Source organism: Schistocerca piceifrons, chromosome 3, assembly GCF_021461385.2.
Source record: "Schistocerca piceifrons isolate TAMUIC-IGC-003096 chromosome 3, iqSchPice1.1, whole genome shotgun sequence".
Lineage (NCBI taxonomy): Eukaryota > Metazoa > Arthropoda > Insecta > Orthoptera > Acrididae > Schistocerca > Schistocerca piceifrons.
The window spans coordinates 532,092,707-532,113,273 of record NC_060140.1 but is presented as its reverse complement, the minus strand read 5'-3'; the positions used below and the strand labels follow the sequence as shown (position 1 = coordinate 532,113,273).

General features: G+C 38.1%; 1 protein-coding gene across 3 annotated transcripts in view; it reads right to left on the bottom strand.

The window, feature by feature from the left end:
- The window catches only part of LOC124787785 (Ca(2+)/calmodulin-responsive adenylate cyclase), a 355,797-nt gene that overhangs the window by 11,078 nt on the left and 324,152 nt on the right, over positions 1 to 20,567 (bottom strand). For 2 of the 3 annotated variants that reach the window (XM_047254686.1, XM_047254685.1), the window contains 4 exons: positions 18,253 to 18,385; positions 18,147 to 18,164; positions 16,768 to 16,984; positions 13,923 to 14,272 (listed from right to left, as the gene is read on the bottom strand). In XM_047254686.1, the coding sequence (XP_047110642.1) occupies positions 13,923 to 14,272; positions 16,768 to 16,984; positions 18,147 to 18,164; positions 18,253 to 18,385 (718 nt within the window). The remainder of the gene's footprint in view (positions 1 to 13,922; positions 14,273 to 16,767; positions 16,985 to 18,146; positions 18,165 to 18,252; positions 18,386 to 20,567) is intronic. The other variant, XM_047254687.1, reaches the window with a different exon arrangement.

Genomic DNA, 20,567 nt, shown 5'->3' with positions numbered 1-20,567 from the left:
CAACATCGTGCAGCCCGCCTCCAGTGGTGTCGCGACAGGCGTGAATGGAGGGACGAATGGAGACGTGTCGTCTTCAGCGATGAGAGTCGCTTCTGCCTTGGTGCCAATGATGGTCGTATGCGTGTTTGGCGCCGTGCAGGTGAGCGCCACAATCAGGTCTGCATATGACCGAGGCACACAGGGCCAACACCCGGCATCATGGTGTGGGGAGCGATCTCCTACACTGGCCGTACACCACTGGTGATCGTCGAGGGACACTGAATAGTGCACGGTACATCCAAACCGTCATCGAACCCATCGTTCTACCATTCCTAGACCGGCAAGGGAACTTGCTGTTCCAACAGGACAATGCACGTCTGCATGTATCCCGTGCCACCCAACGTGCTCTAGAAGGTGTAAGTCAACTACCCTGGCCAGCAAGATCTCCGGATCTGTCCCCCATTGAGCATGTTTGGGACTGGATGAAGCGTCGTCTCACGCGGTCTGCACGTCCAGCACGAACGCTGGTCCAAATGAGGCGCCAGGTGGAAATGGCATGGCAAGCCGTTCCACAGGACTACATCCAGCATCTCTACGATCGTCTCCATGGGAGAATAGCAGCCTGCATTGCTGCGAAAGGTGGATATACACTGTACTAGTGCCGACATTGTGCATGCTCTGTTGCCTGTGTCTATGTGCCTGTGGTTCTGTCAGTGTGATCATGTGATGTATCTGACCCCAGGAATGTGTCAATAAAGTTTCCCCTTCCTGGGACAATGAATTCACGGTGTTCTTATTTCAATTTCCAGGAGTGTATTACATTCTTCTTGAAGTGTGAGCATATTTTGCCTCTCTCATACATCTTGGCTACTAGATGGAGAGTTTTGTCATGGCTGGCTCTTCCAAGACTATTAGTAGTTCTAACGGAATATGTCTACTCACGGGCCCTTGTTTTGACTTAGATCTTTCAGAGCTCTGTCAGTTTCTTCTCTTAGTATCATATCTCCCACCTCATCTTCATCTTCATACACTTCCCTTTCTACAATATTGTCTTCAAGTTTATCTCTGTTGTATATACCCTCTACACACCCCTTCCACCTTTTTGCTTTCCCTTCTTTGCTTAGGATTAGTTTTCCATCTGAGCTCTTGATATTAAAACAGCTGCTTTCTTTTCCCAAAGGCCTCTTTAATTTTCCTGCAAGCAGTATCTATCATTCCCCTAGTGAAATATGCTTCTAAATCCTTACATGTGTCCTCTAGCCATTCCTGCTTAGCCACTGTGTACTTCCTGTCATCTCATTTTTCAAAGCTCTGTATTCTCTTTCATCTGCTTCATTTCCTGCATTTTTAAATTTTCTTCTTCCATCAGTTAAATTCAGTATCTGTTATGTTATCCAAGGATTTCTATTAGGTCTTGTCTTTTTACCTATTTGATCCTCTGCTGCCTCCACTATTTCATCTCTCAGAGCTACCCATCCCTCTTCTACAATATTTTTTCCCCTGTTCTAGTCAACCATTGCCTAATGCTCCCTCTGAAAGTCTCAGCAATCTCCAATTCTTTCAACTTATCCAGGTCCCATTCTTTAATTTCCTGTTTTTTCCCAATTTCTTCAGTTTTAATCTATAGTTCATAACCAATAAATTGTGGTCGGAGACCACATCTGCTCCTGGCAATGTCTTACAATTTAAAATCTATTTCCTAAATCTCAGTCTAACCACTATATAATCAATTTAAAATCTATTTCCTAAATCTCAGTCTAACCACTATATAATCAATCTGAAACCTTCCAGTGTCTCCAGGTCTCTGCCATGTATATTACCTTCTTTTATGATTCCCAAACCAAGTGTTAATGATGATTAAATTATGCTCAGTGCAAAATTCTACCGGATGGCTTCCTCTTTCATTCCTTTCCCCAAATCCATATTCACCTACTATTTACCTTTTCATACTTTTCCTCCTATCAAATTCCAGTACTCCATCACTATTTAATTTTCATCTCATTTAATTATCTGAATAATTTATTTTATTTCCTCACACATTTCTTCACTCTCTTCATCATCTGCTGAGGTAGTTGACATATAAACTTGTACTGCTGTCATAGATATTGGCTTCAAGTCTGTCTTGGCTACGATGATGGTTCACAATGCTGTTCATAGTAGCTAACCTGCATTTCTATTTTATTATTCATCATTAAACCTACTCCTGCATTATCCCTATTTGATTTTGTATTTATAGCCCTGTATTCACTTTACCAGAAGTTCAGTTCCTCCTGCCACAGAACTTCACTAATTCCCACTGCATCTAACATCAACCAGCCAATTCCTCTTTTTAAATTTTCTAACCAATTAAGGGCTCTAACAAGCCCCTGTCTGATCCATAGGACACCAGTTTTGTTTCCCCTGGTGACGACACCCTCCTGAGCAGTCCCTGCCCAGAGATCTGAATGTGGGACTATTTTACCTCTGGAATATTTTACCCAAGAGGACTCCATAATCATTTAACCATATAGTAGAGCTGCAGGCCCTCAGGATTATGGCTGTAGTTTCACTCTTGCTTTCTGCTGTTCACTGCACCAGCACAGCAAGGCCGCTTTTGATTGATGTTACAAGGAGAAATTTTCACATCTGTATGTAATGCAATAAACAGCTCAACCAAATATTGTTTCTCAGAAGTACTAAAGACCTCAAGAATAATTCTAGTTTCATGGAGGTATGTTCCATTTTGCAATTAAATGAAAGGCAGCTTGTTTTTCGCCATACACATTTCACTTCTTTTATTTATAAAGCATATTTAGTGGCCTGTAACTGTATATGAGAAATGCGTTATGTAGTAGTTAAAGATAGATTGCTACTTAACTTAAAGAAGAAACGTCTAGTTGCAGACTTCTCGGGCTGGAATGCAACATCACGTAGGATGGAGGGGGTGGGGAAGGGGAAGGGCTAGTAGTGTAAGGGTGGGAGAGAGATGAACACTGTCTGGTGGAATGTTCAGGGAGTGGACTGCCAACATTGGCAGCGCCACAAGGTTGTGGGGCAGGGAGGTGGGGAAAAGAGGAACAAAATAGGAGAGGAATGGGGAAAAGACAGGCATAGGCATTGGTAGAGGTCTGCAAATAAACAGGGTGGGAGATGAGAAGGGGGAGGAGATGATAGGACAGAGGGGGTGGAAACTGTTGGGTGGAGTGTGTGGGGACACTGTTACTGTAGGCCGAATCCAGGTTTAATCCCCATACCCTCCACCCAACAGTTTCCACTCCCTCTGTCGTGTCATCTCCTCCCCATTCTCGTCCCCCACCCTGTTTATTTGCAGCCCTCTGCCAATACATCTGTCAGTCTTTCCCTGCTTCTCTCATTTTTTTGTCCCCCCCCCCCCCCTCCCCCCCCCCCAAATCTCCCTGCCCCACACATCCTGATGCTGCCACCCATACACTATTATCACTATCACTATCCCTATCCCTATCACTATCCCTTCCCCTTCTTCACCCCCTCCAGATTGCTGCTTGCATCCCAAATGATGTTGGATTCCAGCTCGACATGCTGGAGTTCGTGGTAATGTATGCGTAAGGTGTGCTTGCTTGCTTGCTAGAGAGAGAGAGAGGAGAGAGAGAGAGAGAGAGAGAGAGAGAGGAGAGAGGAGAGAGAGAGAGAGAGAGAGAGAGAGAGGGAGGAGAGAGAGAGAGAGAGAGGGGAGAGAGAGAGAGAGAGGGAGAGAGAGAGAGAAGAGAGAAGAGAGAGGAGAGAGAGAGAGAGAGAGAGAGAGGGAGAGAGAGAGAGAGAGAGTGTTCAATTTAGCATCATGAAACCTGTGCTGCAAAAGTGGTATCTAACCTGAAAAATAAGAGAAAACCATGTGAAAATGTAATATTGTAACACAGTAACATACTTGAAACTACTATATAATGCATTTCTTATATATTATATAAAAGAAAATATGTATTACAGCTCACTGAAAATGCTTTATAAATAAAAAAAAGTGAAATGCGTATGGCAAAAATACAAACTGCCTTCCATTTAGTTTAAAAGACAGAAAATATCTCCATGAATTTTGAAGCAACTAATGAACATAGGAATATGGAAAGTGATGATAATTTTAGTTTTCAAGAAAGGGGACAATCATGCTGTGAACAATTGCTGTCCCATTTCCATACTCCCAGTTATATCGAAGATAACTGTGAAAGCCATATACAATCAAACAACAGCACTTCTTGATAAAATGGAATCTTTTACCAAACACTAGTTTGGATTTACAAAAAAAATTGAACTATCAATGATGCACTTTTTAAGTCTTACTGTCTGACTTCTTAAAGCCTTCAATGATAAAAGAATTTTCCTCTGGAATTTTCTTTGACCCAGGTGACGCTTTTGGTGTCTTTGATCACTCACTGTAGCTTCAGAAAACAGAATTGTACAGCAAATCAATGGTTGTGAGCATGAAATAGTAGGCAAAAGTTTTTTGAAAATAAATAATAATTAAAGAACTGCTAAATCATTTTTAAAGTTACGTCTATGAAAACTGACATTTGACTTCTGATTTAGAAATAAAAAATATGTTAAATTATATATATTCAGAGACTTTGAAAATTCAACCCCTAAGGGGGTGAAATAGGGGATGAAACGTTTTATGAAAAAATAGCCTTAATTATTGTTAGAAGTTTGTAAGGTGTTGCAATTTATAAACTAAATCAAAGAAAGCTATCTAACAGGCACCAAGACAAATTGGCTTTGTCAGAATTGCATAGAAAAAGAAATAGATCTTTAATACATTTTTTCGGTAGGCCTAATATGTGTGTATCCAGATCCCGCTCCAGCTACTGCTGGGTCTGGGTGCTGACGCGTCCTCTCCATTTGGCTCGGTCCTCCTCTCACTACTTTTCTTCCTCTACTTTCTGCCAGGTCCCACCACTCCTTTCCACAGATAGTCTCACTCCCATTTTCCACTGTGTTCTTTGGTGCCCTCTAAGTCTTTTTCCATCCATCTTCAGTTCTTCCATAATTTTGGGAAGTCTCTCTACACCCATCCTCTTAACATGCCTGTACAACCTTAATCTCTTTTTTTTGTATTTCCCCTGCTTACAGTCTTCTCCAGTCCCTTTCTGTCATTATCCATGTTTCTCTTCCATAGGTGACAATAGGGAAGTAATAACTCTTATAAATAAGGAGTTTTGCTTATTCTGAAACTTCGTTATTCCAGATCAGGTGTTTTATTGTTTGGTAGAAATTGCCTCCCTTCTGTAACCTCCTATTAATTTCGTTGGTTATTCTTGTATCACTAGATGTTTCACTCCAGAAATAAGTCAAAATGTCTACCACTTTGTGGCTTTCTCCATTCAAAGTAATATTTCCGTTGATCCCTTTGTCTCTTCCCAAATACCATTACTTGACTCTTATCTTTATTTATTTTTAATCCATACCTTTTCATTATTTCCTTCCATGCATCAAGTGTAACTATACATCTACCTCTGTATCACCTCATATTACCATATCATCTGCAAAAATCAACTTTTCATCTTTTTCTTCTTGAACTGCCCTCTTCATTCCCTCCATCACCATATTAAAAAGTGCAGGAGGTATAATACTCCCTTGTTTAAGTCCTTGTCTTATTTTGAAGTATTCAGTGTTCCCCAATGGTATTCTAATTCTACAATTGTGTCCACTGTACACTGTCTTATAGAATGTATCCATCTTCTATTCCTATCTTCTTCATTTCTTCTCAGAGTCTTTTCTTGTTAACTGAGTCATATGCATTTTCTATTCTATAAAAACTATTATCACCCTTTTTTTATAGTCCCAACTTTTTTTCCATCAGCTGGCGGATAGAAAAATTCGGGTCGATCATGCTTCTTCCTTCCCTAAACCCATGCTGTCCTTCACCCAGCTCCTTTTCTATCTTTTCACTTATTCGATTTTGTAAAATTCTTTCAAAAATCTTGGCTGTATGAATCATAAGGGTTAGTCCACTGTAGTTTTTACAAAGCCTTTTATTGCCTTTTTTGAAGATTGAGAACAATGTCTCCTCTTCTAAAATCATCAGGTATTGTACTGTTTCTCCACACACTTGACAGTACTCTATACAGCCACTGCATTCCCACTGGACCTGCTGTTCTTATCATATCCACTGATACTTCATCAGGTCCTGGAGCTTTCCCCTCATTCATCTGTTTCACAGCTGTTTCCATTACTTCCCTTGTAATTTGTCCTAATTCTGCTTCCCAACTTCTCTCAATTTCTCCATTATTTGTTGTTTCATCGTGTACCTGCTCCTCAGCATTTAACAGTTTCTTAAAATGTTCTCTCCAGAGATCTTTTATATTCCATGGATCTTCAATCACAGTAGCATCCTCTGTTCCCATCTTTACTGGTACTTCAGAAGCCTTCCTTTTATTTTTCATAATTTTATAGAACATTTTCTTATTACTCTTCATATCTGCTTCAAGTTCTTTTGCAAACTCTTCCCATGCCTTTTTCCTTGCTGTTTCCACCTATTTCTTTGCACTTCTTCTTTTCCTCTATATATCTTTTATGGTCCTCGTCATTTTTAGTTCTCCACCACTTTCTCCATGCTCCATTTTTTCTTCTAACTGCTTGGATTGTGGTATCGTCACACCAACCTCTATGTCTTACTTTTTCCTTTCCAGATGTTCCACCACATACTTTTTGTGCTGCTTCGACTAAATTGTCTCTGAATACACTCCATTCTTTTTCTACATCGCAGAAAACGTCTTTTGGAAATTTTTGTGTGATTAATTCTCTATACTTTTCAGCACTTTCACTCTCCTACAGTTTCCAATCCTGTATCCTCATCATTTTCTTCTGGTTTCTATTTTTCACACAGTGATTCATTTTCCGTTGTCCCACCAGTAATCTATGGTCTCAATCTGCCGTCATACTTGGAATTACCTTCACATCTGTTACTTTCTCTCCCCATTCCTTATGTACTAGAATTTAATCAATTAAACTCTTGATTCTTCCATCTCAACTGTAACTGGTGATAACATGACTTTCTCTCTTCATAAACCGGTTGCTTGCTATTTTAATTCCATTCCTCTGGCACAAATCCAGGAGTCTTTCCCCTTCTTCATTTCTGTCTCCATATCCAAAACATCCGAATACTTTCTCAAATCCCTTTCTGTCTTTGCCTACCTGTGCATTAAAATCTCCTATCACTATATTAGCACACTCCATAGTGACAGGAGATTTTGATGCACAGGTAGGCAAAGACAGAAAGGTTCTAATATATGTATAAGTCCTAATATATGTTTATAAAACTAGTTTTGTTGAAATTAACACACTAACTAATCATTACTTCCAAAATATATACAATATTTAAATGCAATTCCATGTACAGAAATATCCATCTGAAATGAGATAATTAAGTACCCACTGTTAGACTAATGCTAATACCCACAGAATCCCTTATCCGATTTGTCTTTATATTTTTTTCTTAACTTTCTATATGAAACTAAATCAAACCCACTGGAACTCTTTAATTGTGGAAAGACTAGCAGCCAGAAACAAAGTGGATTGATAGTCACTCCAATGGAACCACCACAGAAAGAAACTATTAAAATGGTCACACTTATGCATTCATAATCCTCAGGCAATCCTGTGACGAACACCCAAGATAGTGTGCCATGGGATTACACACTCAACAACAGTATATGCGTCCCTTTCTGGGGAGCTACACACACGAAAATATTCCTTGTGCAAAAAAGAATAATAGAAATAATAAAGAAAATGCTAATGTGATCAGCCACAAAAAATTTTTTTAAAGAACATTATATTGCCAAGCCTCTGTATGTATATTCTAGAAACTGTCTCTTTTGAGGGGAAAAATTGTTTAGTCTACTTACAACTGACAGAGAAATCCACAAGTAGTACACACAAACCAAGGTAAACATTCATCTGGTGAGCCAAAGATTGAGCATAGTTGCTCTTGGTCATCTAGTGGTAAGGCTTGTGCCAGGAAATTGAGAGGTTACAGGATCAAATCCCATTCATACTGTGGAAATTTTCAGTCTGACTTTAATCTAGCTTTCCCCTCCCAACAATGTGTGGGACTACCACGAATGACACAAGGTTAGGATTCCATGTTAAATTGCAGGTACCTCTTCTCCATATGTAAAACTGGTGTAGATTAGGGGCATGAACATCACTGAAGTGGTGTCAGTCATAAGACTTGCACCTTGCCCTTGAACCTCTCAGAATAATTATTAACAAGCCAATTAATAAAATAACAGCAATACTTTTAGGACAAAAAAGGAACTGCTAGGTGCAATACACTTTTTATTCTGTTGATGAGTACCTGAAGGCAAATTTGCATTAACTATATGGTCTCAACCCCCCCCCCCCCCCCATATAATTTAAATCTTAAAGAAAACCATTTCCTAAATATATTATGTATGACACATACACGCAGTCATCAACAGTATGCACACTACTGCAACAGTGCATTTAATTTGCAGTTGCCTTGCATCTTGTATAGTTGTTTCACTGTAAAGTGCCAAGATCAAATAAAGTTATAATATGCACGTGTTGATATTTATCATACTCTATGAATGTACTAACATGCATTCTTTATATTTATGTACGTTAACAATGCCTTTGTGTGTTTTGTCATTTCTGTGTCCATAGCCATTGTTTTTGGCACAACAGGTGCGTAGAATTTTGATGTCTATTTTACTGTAAAAAGAACTTTAACATTACAAATATCAAACTTTTTTTATTGTTGCAAATGCCATTCCAATATGAAAATCTTTTTACTCTGTATCTAAGATTTTGATGTCATCACAATTTGAGAAGTACCTGCAATGAAAAAATAGCTGGAATGTGTCTGTCCACTGGCTAAATTTAGAAAAAATATATTTGTTAGGAAACTGCACAAATCAGTCATGTCAATAACAATTCATAGCTCAAAAGCCTGCCAGTGAGGGGTGAGATGGAGAGCAAAGTAATGGTATTTCTCACCAAACACACTGTGAGGAACCTACATCCTCACATCATAGATCTTCATTATTTTTTGCCATTTTCTTTATTAAGGATATTTTTTTCTGTTGCACCATACATTATTAGGTATTAGTAAGTCATGTAGCAACAGCTGGTTAAGCTACGCCCAGTAGTAAATAATAATCTCTGCCTCTGCCTGCCAATAAGGGCTCATGATTTGTCATTATCTGCAAATGCTGGGCATAAAATTTAGTTGTTGTTGTTCAATAACATTCATGACACCGGATCAATCAAAATAGAGGAATGCTGCAATGGTGGTTTTAAAATGCTTCAAGTGTTTTACTTTGTCTCCCCCTCCCGATGGAACACACTGCACAGAAGATTAATACAGTCATATGAAACTGTCAGGAAAGTCTCTCTGTGGGATGTTCAACTCCTGTATCACATTTGCACCTTCTTCAGTCTTGGCAAACCATCAGAACCCATTTTGCACTTTGCTCCTTTACAGTAGGTTTTTATTGATAACACCAAGTCTTGTCACCTGTGATGATTTTTTTTTTTTTTTTTTCCAAAAAAGAATTGTTCACATTTTGAATTTCAGTCAAGAAGTGTTATGCAGCCATGCTTCATCATTTTTGTTTGGGAGTCAATGCGTATGGGACAAACTTTGCACAAAATTTTCTGTTCTTCAAAACATCCTGGAGAATGTCTTGGGGTCTTTCTTTAGAAATGCTGCTCTATTGCCATTTGTGACACACCAATGTCGACACAATACAGTCTCATGTCCACTATTTAGCACTGCCTGCTCACAGTTGATTTGTTGAATGTGCACTTGGTATTTAAAATTGTTAGTTCAAGCTGTCAGATTCACTGACATCACTTATACACAAGGAATAAAATTGATCTTGGAACTTTTTGGAAAGGCGATGTTTGTTATAATGAATTATAATGTTTCAGCCAACATGTTCAATATTAGATTATTCATTCCTGTTAGGATTTTTGGCTGCATTGAAGAATTACAGGACTTTTTTTCTAAAATCTGATATAATTTTATCTGGCTTTATTTTACACCATTAACTTATTTTTACAAGTTAAAGGTTTAATGTGAGTGTATGTGCAAATAAAAACACAAGTGATCATGTTTTTGACTTTAAAATACTGTATGGCTCATGTGGCAGCACATGGCACACATTGACAGATATATTTTCAGAAATACCAGGATGTTAAGAAAACTGTGACAATTATTGTACCACTGAAATCTTTTGAAGTCCATAACACTTCCAATTTTAAAGGAATTGCATTCTAAGTAGCATGTCCAAGGTCATAGATTCAACTAAGTTCCTAGGGATTGCAATTAAAAACAGCTTAAAATGAGAACACCACATAGAAAATGTTGGGTGGAAGGTGAACCAAACACTGCATTTTACTGGCAAAACACTTACAATGTGCAACATATCTGCTAAAGAGAGTGCCTGCCTACACTATGCTTGTCTGTCCTCTTCTGAAGTATTGCTGTGCAGTACGAGATCCTTACCAGATAGGATTGACAGCTGTCATTGAAAAAATTCAGAGAATGTCAGCTTGCTTTGTATTATCACAAAATAGAGGAGAGAGTGTCACAGATGTGATAAGTGAGTTGGGGTGGGAGTTGTTAGAACAAAGGTGTTTTATGTGTCAGTGATATTTCATGAAACTTCAATCACCAACTTTCTCCTCCATATGCCGAAATACTTTGTTGACTCTTACATACATAGTGAGAAATGGCCATTGTCATAGAATAAGAGAAATCAGAGCTCACATCAAAAGATTTAGGTGTCCATTTTTATCATAGGCTATTCAGGAGTGTAACAATCAAGAAATAGCGTTAAAGTGGTTCTATGAACCTTTTTGCCACGCATTTGAGTGTGAACTGCAGAGTAATTGTGTACATGCAGATTGTGTTGCAACACACTGTCCGACCACAGCTGCATTCATACTGTGCATACCATCAACAAAATGGGTCCTCTTGATCATTTAGCCTGGAATTTAAACCAGGTCTCTGTGCACACTGTCTTTTTATTGTAATTATCCGTAAGGGTTAACTAATTTTAATGTACAGACTAGTTAAGGCTTTCATAGCCTCTTGTTGAAAAATTGCCTTTTGGCTTCTATCTTGGGTTCTTTGACCAACATCTGTTTGATGATTTTTCTGATGTTTCACGTTGACAAGTGGCTGACATTCTCAAAGCTTCATCCTCCATTGCTTGTGGTGGACTCAAGTGGAGCTTGCAGGTACAGATTGGCATGTAAACATCCAATGGCTTTTCCGTGGTCTTCACTGCAGCGGTTCTCACCTTGTTACTCGCAACGGTTGTTCACTGCAGCATGGGAATCTAGGATCTATTCACCTTGATGCTTTCCTATTTCTTGTTGAAGCTATTGTTATTTGTGTGTGTTTCTGTGGCTTCCTTGAACAAGTGGGCATGATAAGCTCTTCTCTACACCAAGAACTTCCCTGTTGGTGAATTTTACTACATGGTCTGTGTCACACTATGCATGCTCCACCGCAGCTGATTTCTCGACCTGGCCCAGTCTGCAATGCAGTTTCTGTACAGTGATTCTGATATCCATGGTTTGTCCATTCATTGCAACATAGACTTTTCCACATGCACATGGTATGAGGTATGTGGTGTATTTCTGAAATTGCAAGTGGATCCCTTTTCTGCTTTGCCGATCTGAGACACACTTGGATCTTCATCAGCCGAAGAACCCAAGACAGAAGCCAACAAGCAGTTCAATTTTTTTTATCCTCAAGAAGGCAATGAATTAAGCTATAGTGACGCTTACATATGGGCTAACTGATTTTGATCGAGTGTTTAAGGAGACCAAACAGCCAAGGTCATCAGTCTCCAGTGCACCCCCCAATATAAGAACAGTGTATGCTCTGTGTCTGTGTATAGAGTAAATTCTTATGCACCAGTGAGAAAGTGTTCTAAATATTTGCATAGCATATATCTGAGGCAGAACATGGGAACCTGGCTGGGATACTCCAAGTGGGATGTGAGAACCTACCTAGAGACCACATCCAGGCTGGTCAGCACACAGACCCCTCATTGTTCATTTTTAGGGCAGAGTTGATCTGGGGCCACCCTGAAAGTTGTCATGTTAACATGAGCATCTACGGGATTAGGTATGGGCTGACTCATTGGGTTTGCTTGAGAATGATGGAAGGACTGTAATTACTTTGCCAATATTACAGATTATGAATAAAATACAGCCTGTGCAGGAAAATGTAAAAACAGAAGTACAACTTCAAATGGCCAAGATCGCTATTGTTCAGCATTTATTGTAATGACTGGTTTCAGCAAACTAAGTTGCCATCATCAGATCTTCTGAGTCTATGTATTTGACCAAGATTCAGTGAAATGTACTACAGAAGATCTGATGATGGCAACATAGTTTGCTGAAACCAGTCATCACAATAAATGCTGGTTGTTTAAAGATGTATTTCTCTTTCTGCATTAATGTAGATCGCCACCTAACTTGATAATGGCTCTGAGCACTATGGGACTTAACATCTGAGGTCATCAGTCCCCTAGAACTTAGAACTACTTAAACATAACTAACCTAAGAACATCACACACATCCATGCCCGAGGCAGGATTCGAACCTGCGACTGTAGCGGTCACGCGATTCCAGACTGAAGTGCCTAGAACCGCTCTGCCACAGTGGCTGGCTAACTTGATAATGTCAGGCATATATACTACATAGGAAAAATGTTTCCCCTACAAGAAATTCATTTTGGCTGTGTTCCCAAATAACAGAAGACATCAAAGGAGTGGTCAAGCTCAGAAGAACTCTAAGGAAGGTGTTAACTTTAACACTAACATATTCAGCAACAGAAAGGGATTTACGAACAACCTATTTCATTTGACAATTGCTTTTTATCCCATTTGACTCCTTGATGGAAGAGATACGCAGCTAAATAATAAGGGATGTGTTACCCTCTGTTGTTCACTATACAGTCATTTGTATTACATGTGTAAGAATCATTGATTTTTTTTTGTGTTGTTTTAATTAATATGACAGAACAATAATGGTACACATTGTATCAGAAAAATAGAAAATGTGTGTTCTAATATTTCTAACTATACAGTCTTAACTGTGTATTTTTGTTTTCATTTCTGTGCAGCAGTAAATGTCCAATATGAGGGTTGGAACTTAGATAGTGGCAACTATTTATTCACAACCGATACAAAAGACTTACAAGTTTGCACTTGTTACTGTCCTTCAAAGTAGTCGCTAGCATTGTTAGAATCTGTTTCCAGCGATGTGGAAGGCGTAGTGTACTGTTAGCAGAGCCTGTTCGTTGATGGTGCGAATGGAGTGTTCTAAAGTTATGTGATTCCCGTGTATGACTGTGATGGTGTTATCCTAATGTGTTACTTCCTCCGTGGCAGACCATCAATGCACAGTATTACTGTTCATTTTTGGAGCATCACCTGTGACAGGCTTTTTGAAAGAAGCGGCGACACTTTCTGCGCAACCCACCCATCATTTCGCACGACAATGCACGGGTGCATACAGCACAAGCTGTGGCTGCTCTGTTAGGTCGATGGTACGGGCAAGTACTGTACCATCCACCATACACCCCAGATTTAAGTCCTTGTGACTTTGATTTGATTCCGAAGCATTCGCTTCAGAACTGTTCCAGAGATTTGACAGGCAGTAGACCACTCCATTTGCACCATCAACAGAACAGGCTCTGCTAACGGTATACTATGCCTTCCAAATCACTGGCAACAGGTTTTACACAATGCTGATGACTTCTTTGTAGGACAGTAACAGGTACAAACATGTAACTCTTTTGTATTGGTTGTGAACAAATAGTTGCCACTATTTGAGTTCCAAACCTCATATATTTATCGCTATGGAAACTGATAACATAAAGCAACAAAACAGTCCAAATCTTAACTCTACCATAAGTGATACATTTAAAATATAGTAAAATTTCGAGTTACCTAAACATCACTATCTGGGTCTGTCTCACTCCTGGGCTGCCCAAAATTTCTTGTAATGCTTTCTGACATAGATCTTATGTTAGCCAAATTGATATCTGTGTCTGTCGTGACAGCTGAAAAGTAATCAATTCTATCAAGATCAGGTACAGTATCAGCTGTGTTGACATCCTCATCGGTACGGTAGCAATTGTCATACTCTGAATCATACAGTACACTGAGTGAATCCAAGCTCATCATAGCATCAGAATCAAAGATTCTTGAGGAAGCACGAGATGACATGCTTGTGTTGTCATCCATGTCTGCATCATGACCTAAGTCATTGAAAACAGAATTCACATCACTTAGAGCTCCTGAAAATGAAACAAATTGGTTGTTCAGCAATTTCTTTATTCAATATTTCTATTTAAATGCTTATAATTACAAACAAATAAGCTATAAATAAGGAAATAGAGAGTGATAATTTATACTAAGAAGACAGCCATCTAATTACAATCACTGCAGCTACAGTAACAGAAGGACAAATGATAGAAAAATGCTGGATACTGAATGTATAGTAATGTTCCACTGACACGTTCACTTCATGTTACACTCCACTGTCCAAAGACAACTCAAAACAACAAATTCACTATCCACAGTCAAAAAGTGGTCTGCTATCACTCTCCACAACTTAGTGTTACCAATAGAACATTGAAATAACTCTTACAGTGACCAATCACTGAACTGAAACAGTATGGGAGGAACAATAATAGTACAGAAGATACATTGGTGTCACCACTCTCATACTCTTTCAGTTTGAGACACTGGTAACTACAAAAGGAATTGAAATGACCTACTGGCAACATAGTCAGGATCTCTCCAAAATCTCCTCAAAGGGAGGAATATTTTTTCAGTTATATAACCATTTTTGGAGCTGTCTTGGGAAAATCTGTCTTTTTATATACATAAGGCACATCACAGATCAATCAAATAAAATGTACTCAGAGCAACAACAGTATATTTTCAAACAATAGTTGTTAGAGCTGTAGGCATCCAGTAGGAGAAGGCACAAGGAACATGAATTGAACTGTTTTTCTCAGTATTACCTCATATGCTTTTTTGTTGCAACCCCTTTGTTCTTTATACATTTCTATTCCTTCTTTGCAATGGAAAATATTACTGACTGCCCCATTTTATGCTGCAATGACAGCAACAAGAACATGCTTAACACACTTGTTTCTCCACATAATATCAAACTGCAATAGTTATAAAATTGTCTGTTAACAAATACAGATTAAGTAACGTTTTCAAAACTCGAAGTTAAACTATGACTGCACAAGGCAAAATAAAATCTTTCCAAGTTGTAAAAAAATGGAAGCATCACAAATCAAAAGAGAGTTGAAATGGTTTGTATGTGTGTTTGAGAGATCTGTAAAAACAAAAACAGAGGATTTCTAAGAGGATACCTATTAAATGCTATTAATGATAACCAAAATGCATATTAATGATAAGCAGAGCTGAATTTTTGTGATTTGCATGACCATGTTCATGGATAACATGGTCAAGGGCAAAATCTTCATACAATGGAATGCATTAGAAGTATAGAAAGCAAAATATGCTTTCAACCTGTAGATCTTTTTTCACTGGAAATGTAAATGAGCAAAACACCAGTTGTCCTACATACTGAAACAATGCGTAGTATTACATTATAATTTTTTGCATAACTCACACTAACTACAGCTTTCATCTATGGAATATCTTAGCAAACAGAATAACTCTGACTTTCACTTGGACATGATGGTATCATATTGTCTGCTGGTTAGCAGATAGCAATCATGCAAACTATGAGTAAGATACAAGACATCAGTAGATTTTAGTCACATTATGAGGGGCATACACAGTTACTATTATATGTCTAAAGTTGTGCGGGCACTGCGTTTGTCAGGAGTCACAGTTACAGGATATCGTGTGAACAGCTCAGTCTGGGTAAAACCACTGCTGCCAGGGTCAGTTGCACAAAGGATAGAAAATACAAGCTGTTTTATGCTATTTTAGATTATAATAGCATGATACACATATCTCATTGTAACGGATCACACACAGTTCACTCCTGGGCAACTACTATTTGTGCAAGACGACCAGAAGACCACCCAACAATCATCTGCTCACTATGCGGCTAAAGAAATTACAATCTGTTGCAAAAACTTCTGACAATTATAAGGAAAATAAAATTGGCAGCCATGGAAAAATTGGATCTGGACTATATTAGTGGCTTGTGGTGCAATTTAAAAGCAGTTCATCCTAAACTGCATAAAGTAATGGCCTCTCTTCACAGTGAAGTATAAGTTCAGTGTCTCCATGTGATGAATTATTACATGGTTTGAATGGGATCCTTGATATATCTGACACTGGTCCCCAACAGCTAATGGTTTTGGACCTACAATCAGACCATGTACACTAATTTCTTTACCGGTTAGTTTAATGCACATTCATGAATCATTACACCATCTCAACACTCAGATATTGCCATAAAGTGATTCAGTGGACACTTCACCAATGTGTAATAAGAATAACTTTGATTACTTAACCTATTGAACATATGTAATACACTGTCAAGAGGGACACGAACCTACTTGGCTGACCTCAATAAGCTATTGTGTTGTCATGGATCAATAAAGCTCCCCAACACTTTTGGTGTTTTCTGAAATCCACACCATGCTGAATCAGTGCAGTCATCAGGATGAAAGGAGAGGATATGAAGAAGAAGCCTAAATTTGTTCCTCATAAGTGTACATCAAACTTCTAAACTGTGCTGTTTATAGTAGTCTTATCTGTAAACAGGCATTCTGATGGCATATGAAAATTTTACCTTCTGCATCAGTAAGGCCTGTTTCATTGAGCATTGAAACATTTTCAAGTGCTGGGTCATCTGTTGTATACCCAGTGGATTCCCTGTCCGCCAGAAGAGGCTCTGAGGCAGCACCCCCTTCATCATCGTCGTCTTCACTCCACTCTGACTGACTAGCTTCACCTGCACCAGCACTGGTGGCAGCACTCACTTCCAAGATACGTTTTACTTCTGCCTCCTGCACATAAAGTGTAAGGTTCACAAGGGTATAAAATATTTATAGTAAAACCTGATCAGTAAATATCACTGCTTATTATTTCTTCAAGTAAATTTAGGAAATGGGAGCAAAAATTATCAGAAATTACATAGAAACAAAGTCAGTTTGAAAAAGATATGCAAATTTATACATATGGCAGAAGGGAAGAAATGTAACTGAGAAATTCACAACTCATGGTGAAGGTAAAGGAACACATCAAGGAGTAAATAAATTTTACTCATAATTCATTTACTATATTTATTCTGTGATTACCCTATTACTACTTTCTCTCACAGTATAGCTTATTTTTTATCATTTTATTTACTTCCATCTAACTGCTAATTTCTCCACACATGACCTGTCTCTCTGACTGCACTGGCCAGAGTCTGGCACGAGCAAGCAGAGATAGCGGTGATGGTGTGTGTGTGTGTGTTTTTTTCTTTTTTTTCTCTTTTCTGGTGGAAGCATTGGCCAAAAGCTTAATGTGTAACTGTTTTTTGTTGTGCTTGTCTGCAACACAACATGTCATTTATACGGTGAGTAGCAATCTGCAATTTATCCTTTCCATAATTGGTGATATTCTAACCTGGACTTTTCATTGTTTGATCTTGGCAATGTTAGGGACAGATGGTGGTCAGATGCCACTCGTGATGCTACCACTTCCCTCATGACAGAATCTGTGCACCCCATTTGTACGGGTCTAGAATAAGTCATGTCCAAGTGTGAGAATGTTTTTCTAAATGTTTCATGTAGTGTGGCATGGGACATGGGTACCAGCCCAGTATTCACCTAGTTGGATGTGGAAAACTGTCTCAAAGTTGTATCCAAGGGTGGCTGGCTCACCAGCCCTCATCGTTAATCCACGAGACAAATTTGATCCATGGAAGTTTCACCTCCCCAAATCCCAGAGGCAGTGCATTAATGCATTCAGCCATCAAAGTGGGTCCTTGTAAAGCTAGGGCAGTTCCAAAATTTGATATTATTCTTTTGAATGTTTACAGGTGCAGCTGCACGTCCTTCTGGTATGACATGGGAAACTGATGGTTTTCTTATGCCCTATAAAAAGCAGTATTTTGGTACTATAATATGCCACTTCATCAAAAAATTTAAAAGAAAACTAGTAATTTACTTATCAATAGCTTACCAGTTCCATGTCCAGTGGCTGCTTGTAATAATAAGTCAAGAAGGATATAAAGATATTTTTCACAGGTATTAACAAAACATCTTGAGACAGAAACACAGAACTATACCTGCCGCTGAACCTCCTCTGCTATTCGTTTTTCTTCTCTCTCAAAACTGGACACATCACTTTCTTTCTTACAATCCTCATCATGAGTATCACTTTCCAAATTTTCATATTCACTGGTGTCTTTGCTTTGACTTCTGTAAGCAAAAAACAATTAATTCAATCAAAGTAAATGGCAGTTTGGGTGATATTGAGAATCTTTAGATATTAAACACAAAATAAATAAATAAATAAATAAAAAAGCAGAAATACAGTCTTCAGTTTAGAAATATGCTTACACTATACAGAAAGCTGTATACAACATACGTGCATTATGGATTTAGTATTTCTGTTATACGGTGATGACATTAAGCTCGAATAAAATTAAAATATTTATCCATCTCCCCAGTAGGCCTACATCTTACCACACAAAAAGATCTGAGAAGTAAGAAAATAAAATGCCTCATATAGAGTAACGAAAAATGCCACACAGACCTTCCTTCCATTCTGCTTCTACACTTCAAAACGACATGCCTTGAAAATTCTGATAATGCAGGAACATACTAGGTGTTTTCTTTAAGCATCCCAGATTATATTTAAAATATGTTTCATTCCACACTGTATGTTTTAGAATCTTAGATCACATTCTGAACTTAAATGTAATAAGGTAGCTCTAGCAAAAGGACTTCCTTCAAGCCAACCAGCACAGATTTTGAAGACATCATGCATGCAAAATCCAACTCATGCTTTTCTTACATGACATCCTGTAAACCATCAATCAAGGCAATCAGGTGGATGCCGTATTTCTTTCCCTCTGAATGGCATTTGACGTATCACGCTAAAATTTAATAATTAATAATGGTACAATTGTGTGAGATATCAAACACAATTTGTGTCTGGACTGAGGATTTATTAGCCAGGCAGATGCAGCATGTCCTTTTGGATGAAGAGTCGTCAGTAAATGCAGAAGCACACTCTACCATGTACTTCACAGTGATTTTCAGAGAGCAGAAGTAATGTTGATGTAGAAGATGAAAGTTTTGCAAATGCAGTTATAACTGGCATCCAAAGGGTTAAAACTGTGTATGAAACTGCCACCAATAGCCATGCTGTTAATAACAAACAGAAATGCAAGCATGTGTTCATCTTTTGAACAATAAAATTATTTTTAAATGTACTTTTTCATGAGACAAAGTGAAAAAAATTTAAAAGCCTTTGCAGGAACTTAACAATAGGACATGAAACACTAACAATAAAATATACTCAAACTAATGATATATTTCAACACGCACTCCTTTCTCAATGTTAGACTTTTTGGATTAGGTAAAAACCCTGGGCTAGACATACTTATAACCCTATACATACATCTACAGCTACTTGCCAAAGCAGGTAAATAGTGTGACGAATATTAAAAGCTTCAGGTATAGCTGCTGTACTATAATGATCAAATTTCTCATGTATGGAGTGAAGCACGTGTAAGTTTTATTTTAGAAGTTTTGTGATATTTAGTGGTTATAATGTCACATAGACTGACAATGGGAAGCATTGAAGCAGCTTATTTCCATAATTTCATTATGTGTTATCCTTACATGCTGTTTTCTGTGGGACGTGCAAAACTGTTTGCATATTCTTATGCAAAAAAGATATATTTTCTGTCTCTTTAGATGTATATTTCAGAAAAAGAGAGTCAGTTGAGCCTGCTACATGGTATGCAAATTACTTACAGCATAGCAAAAAGTATGCTACTTTGTCTGTTAGCAGATAGTGGAAAGAATGATGACACTACATCTTCCATGGATTCACGTTCCTCAGATATTGATATTCCCTAATCTGACAGCCACTGATTTAAGGAAGTAAAGCATTGCAGAGCACTGCTAAGAATCTGCTGTGATGCACAGATGTCAAAACATACTGATTTATATATTTTGTATATTCAAAATCACCTGTTCTTAACAAAAGCATTACTTCTTTGTTACCCTTATGCAAACTGCTGATCACACACATCCACAAACTGTTACATTTGTACAAAGATTTGTTCAAATATATAGCATATTTATAAATTAACATTACAATGTTGAGTACAGCCTTCTGTGTTACTGTTAATCATAACTAATAATGAAGGATATGAAAAAACTGTAGCCATTCATTGTCTTTTGCTCATTAATTCATTCCAATGTGTTTTCGAGCTTATACTTTCAAATGATGTAGAAGTCATACAGTTATTCTTTCAAGTGCATAAGTTTTAGTTTCCTTTTGTCAGGAATGCCATGTATAGGTTAGGGTGACAAAAACCAAAGCAGATTAACTCTAAAGAATAAATATGTGTCTTATGTGTGACCT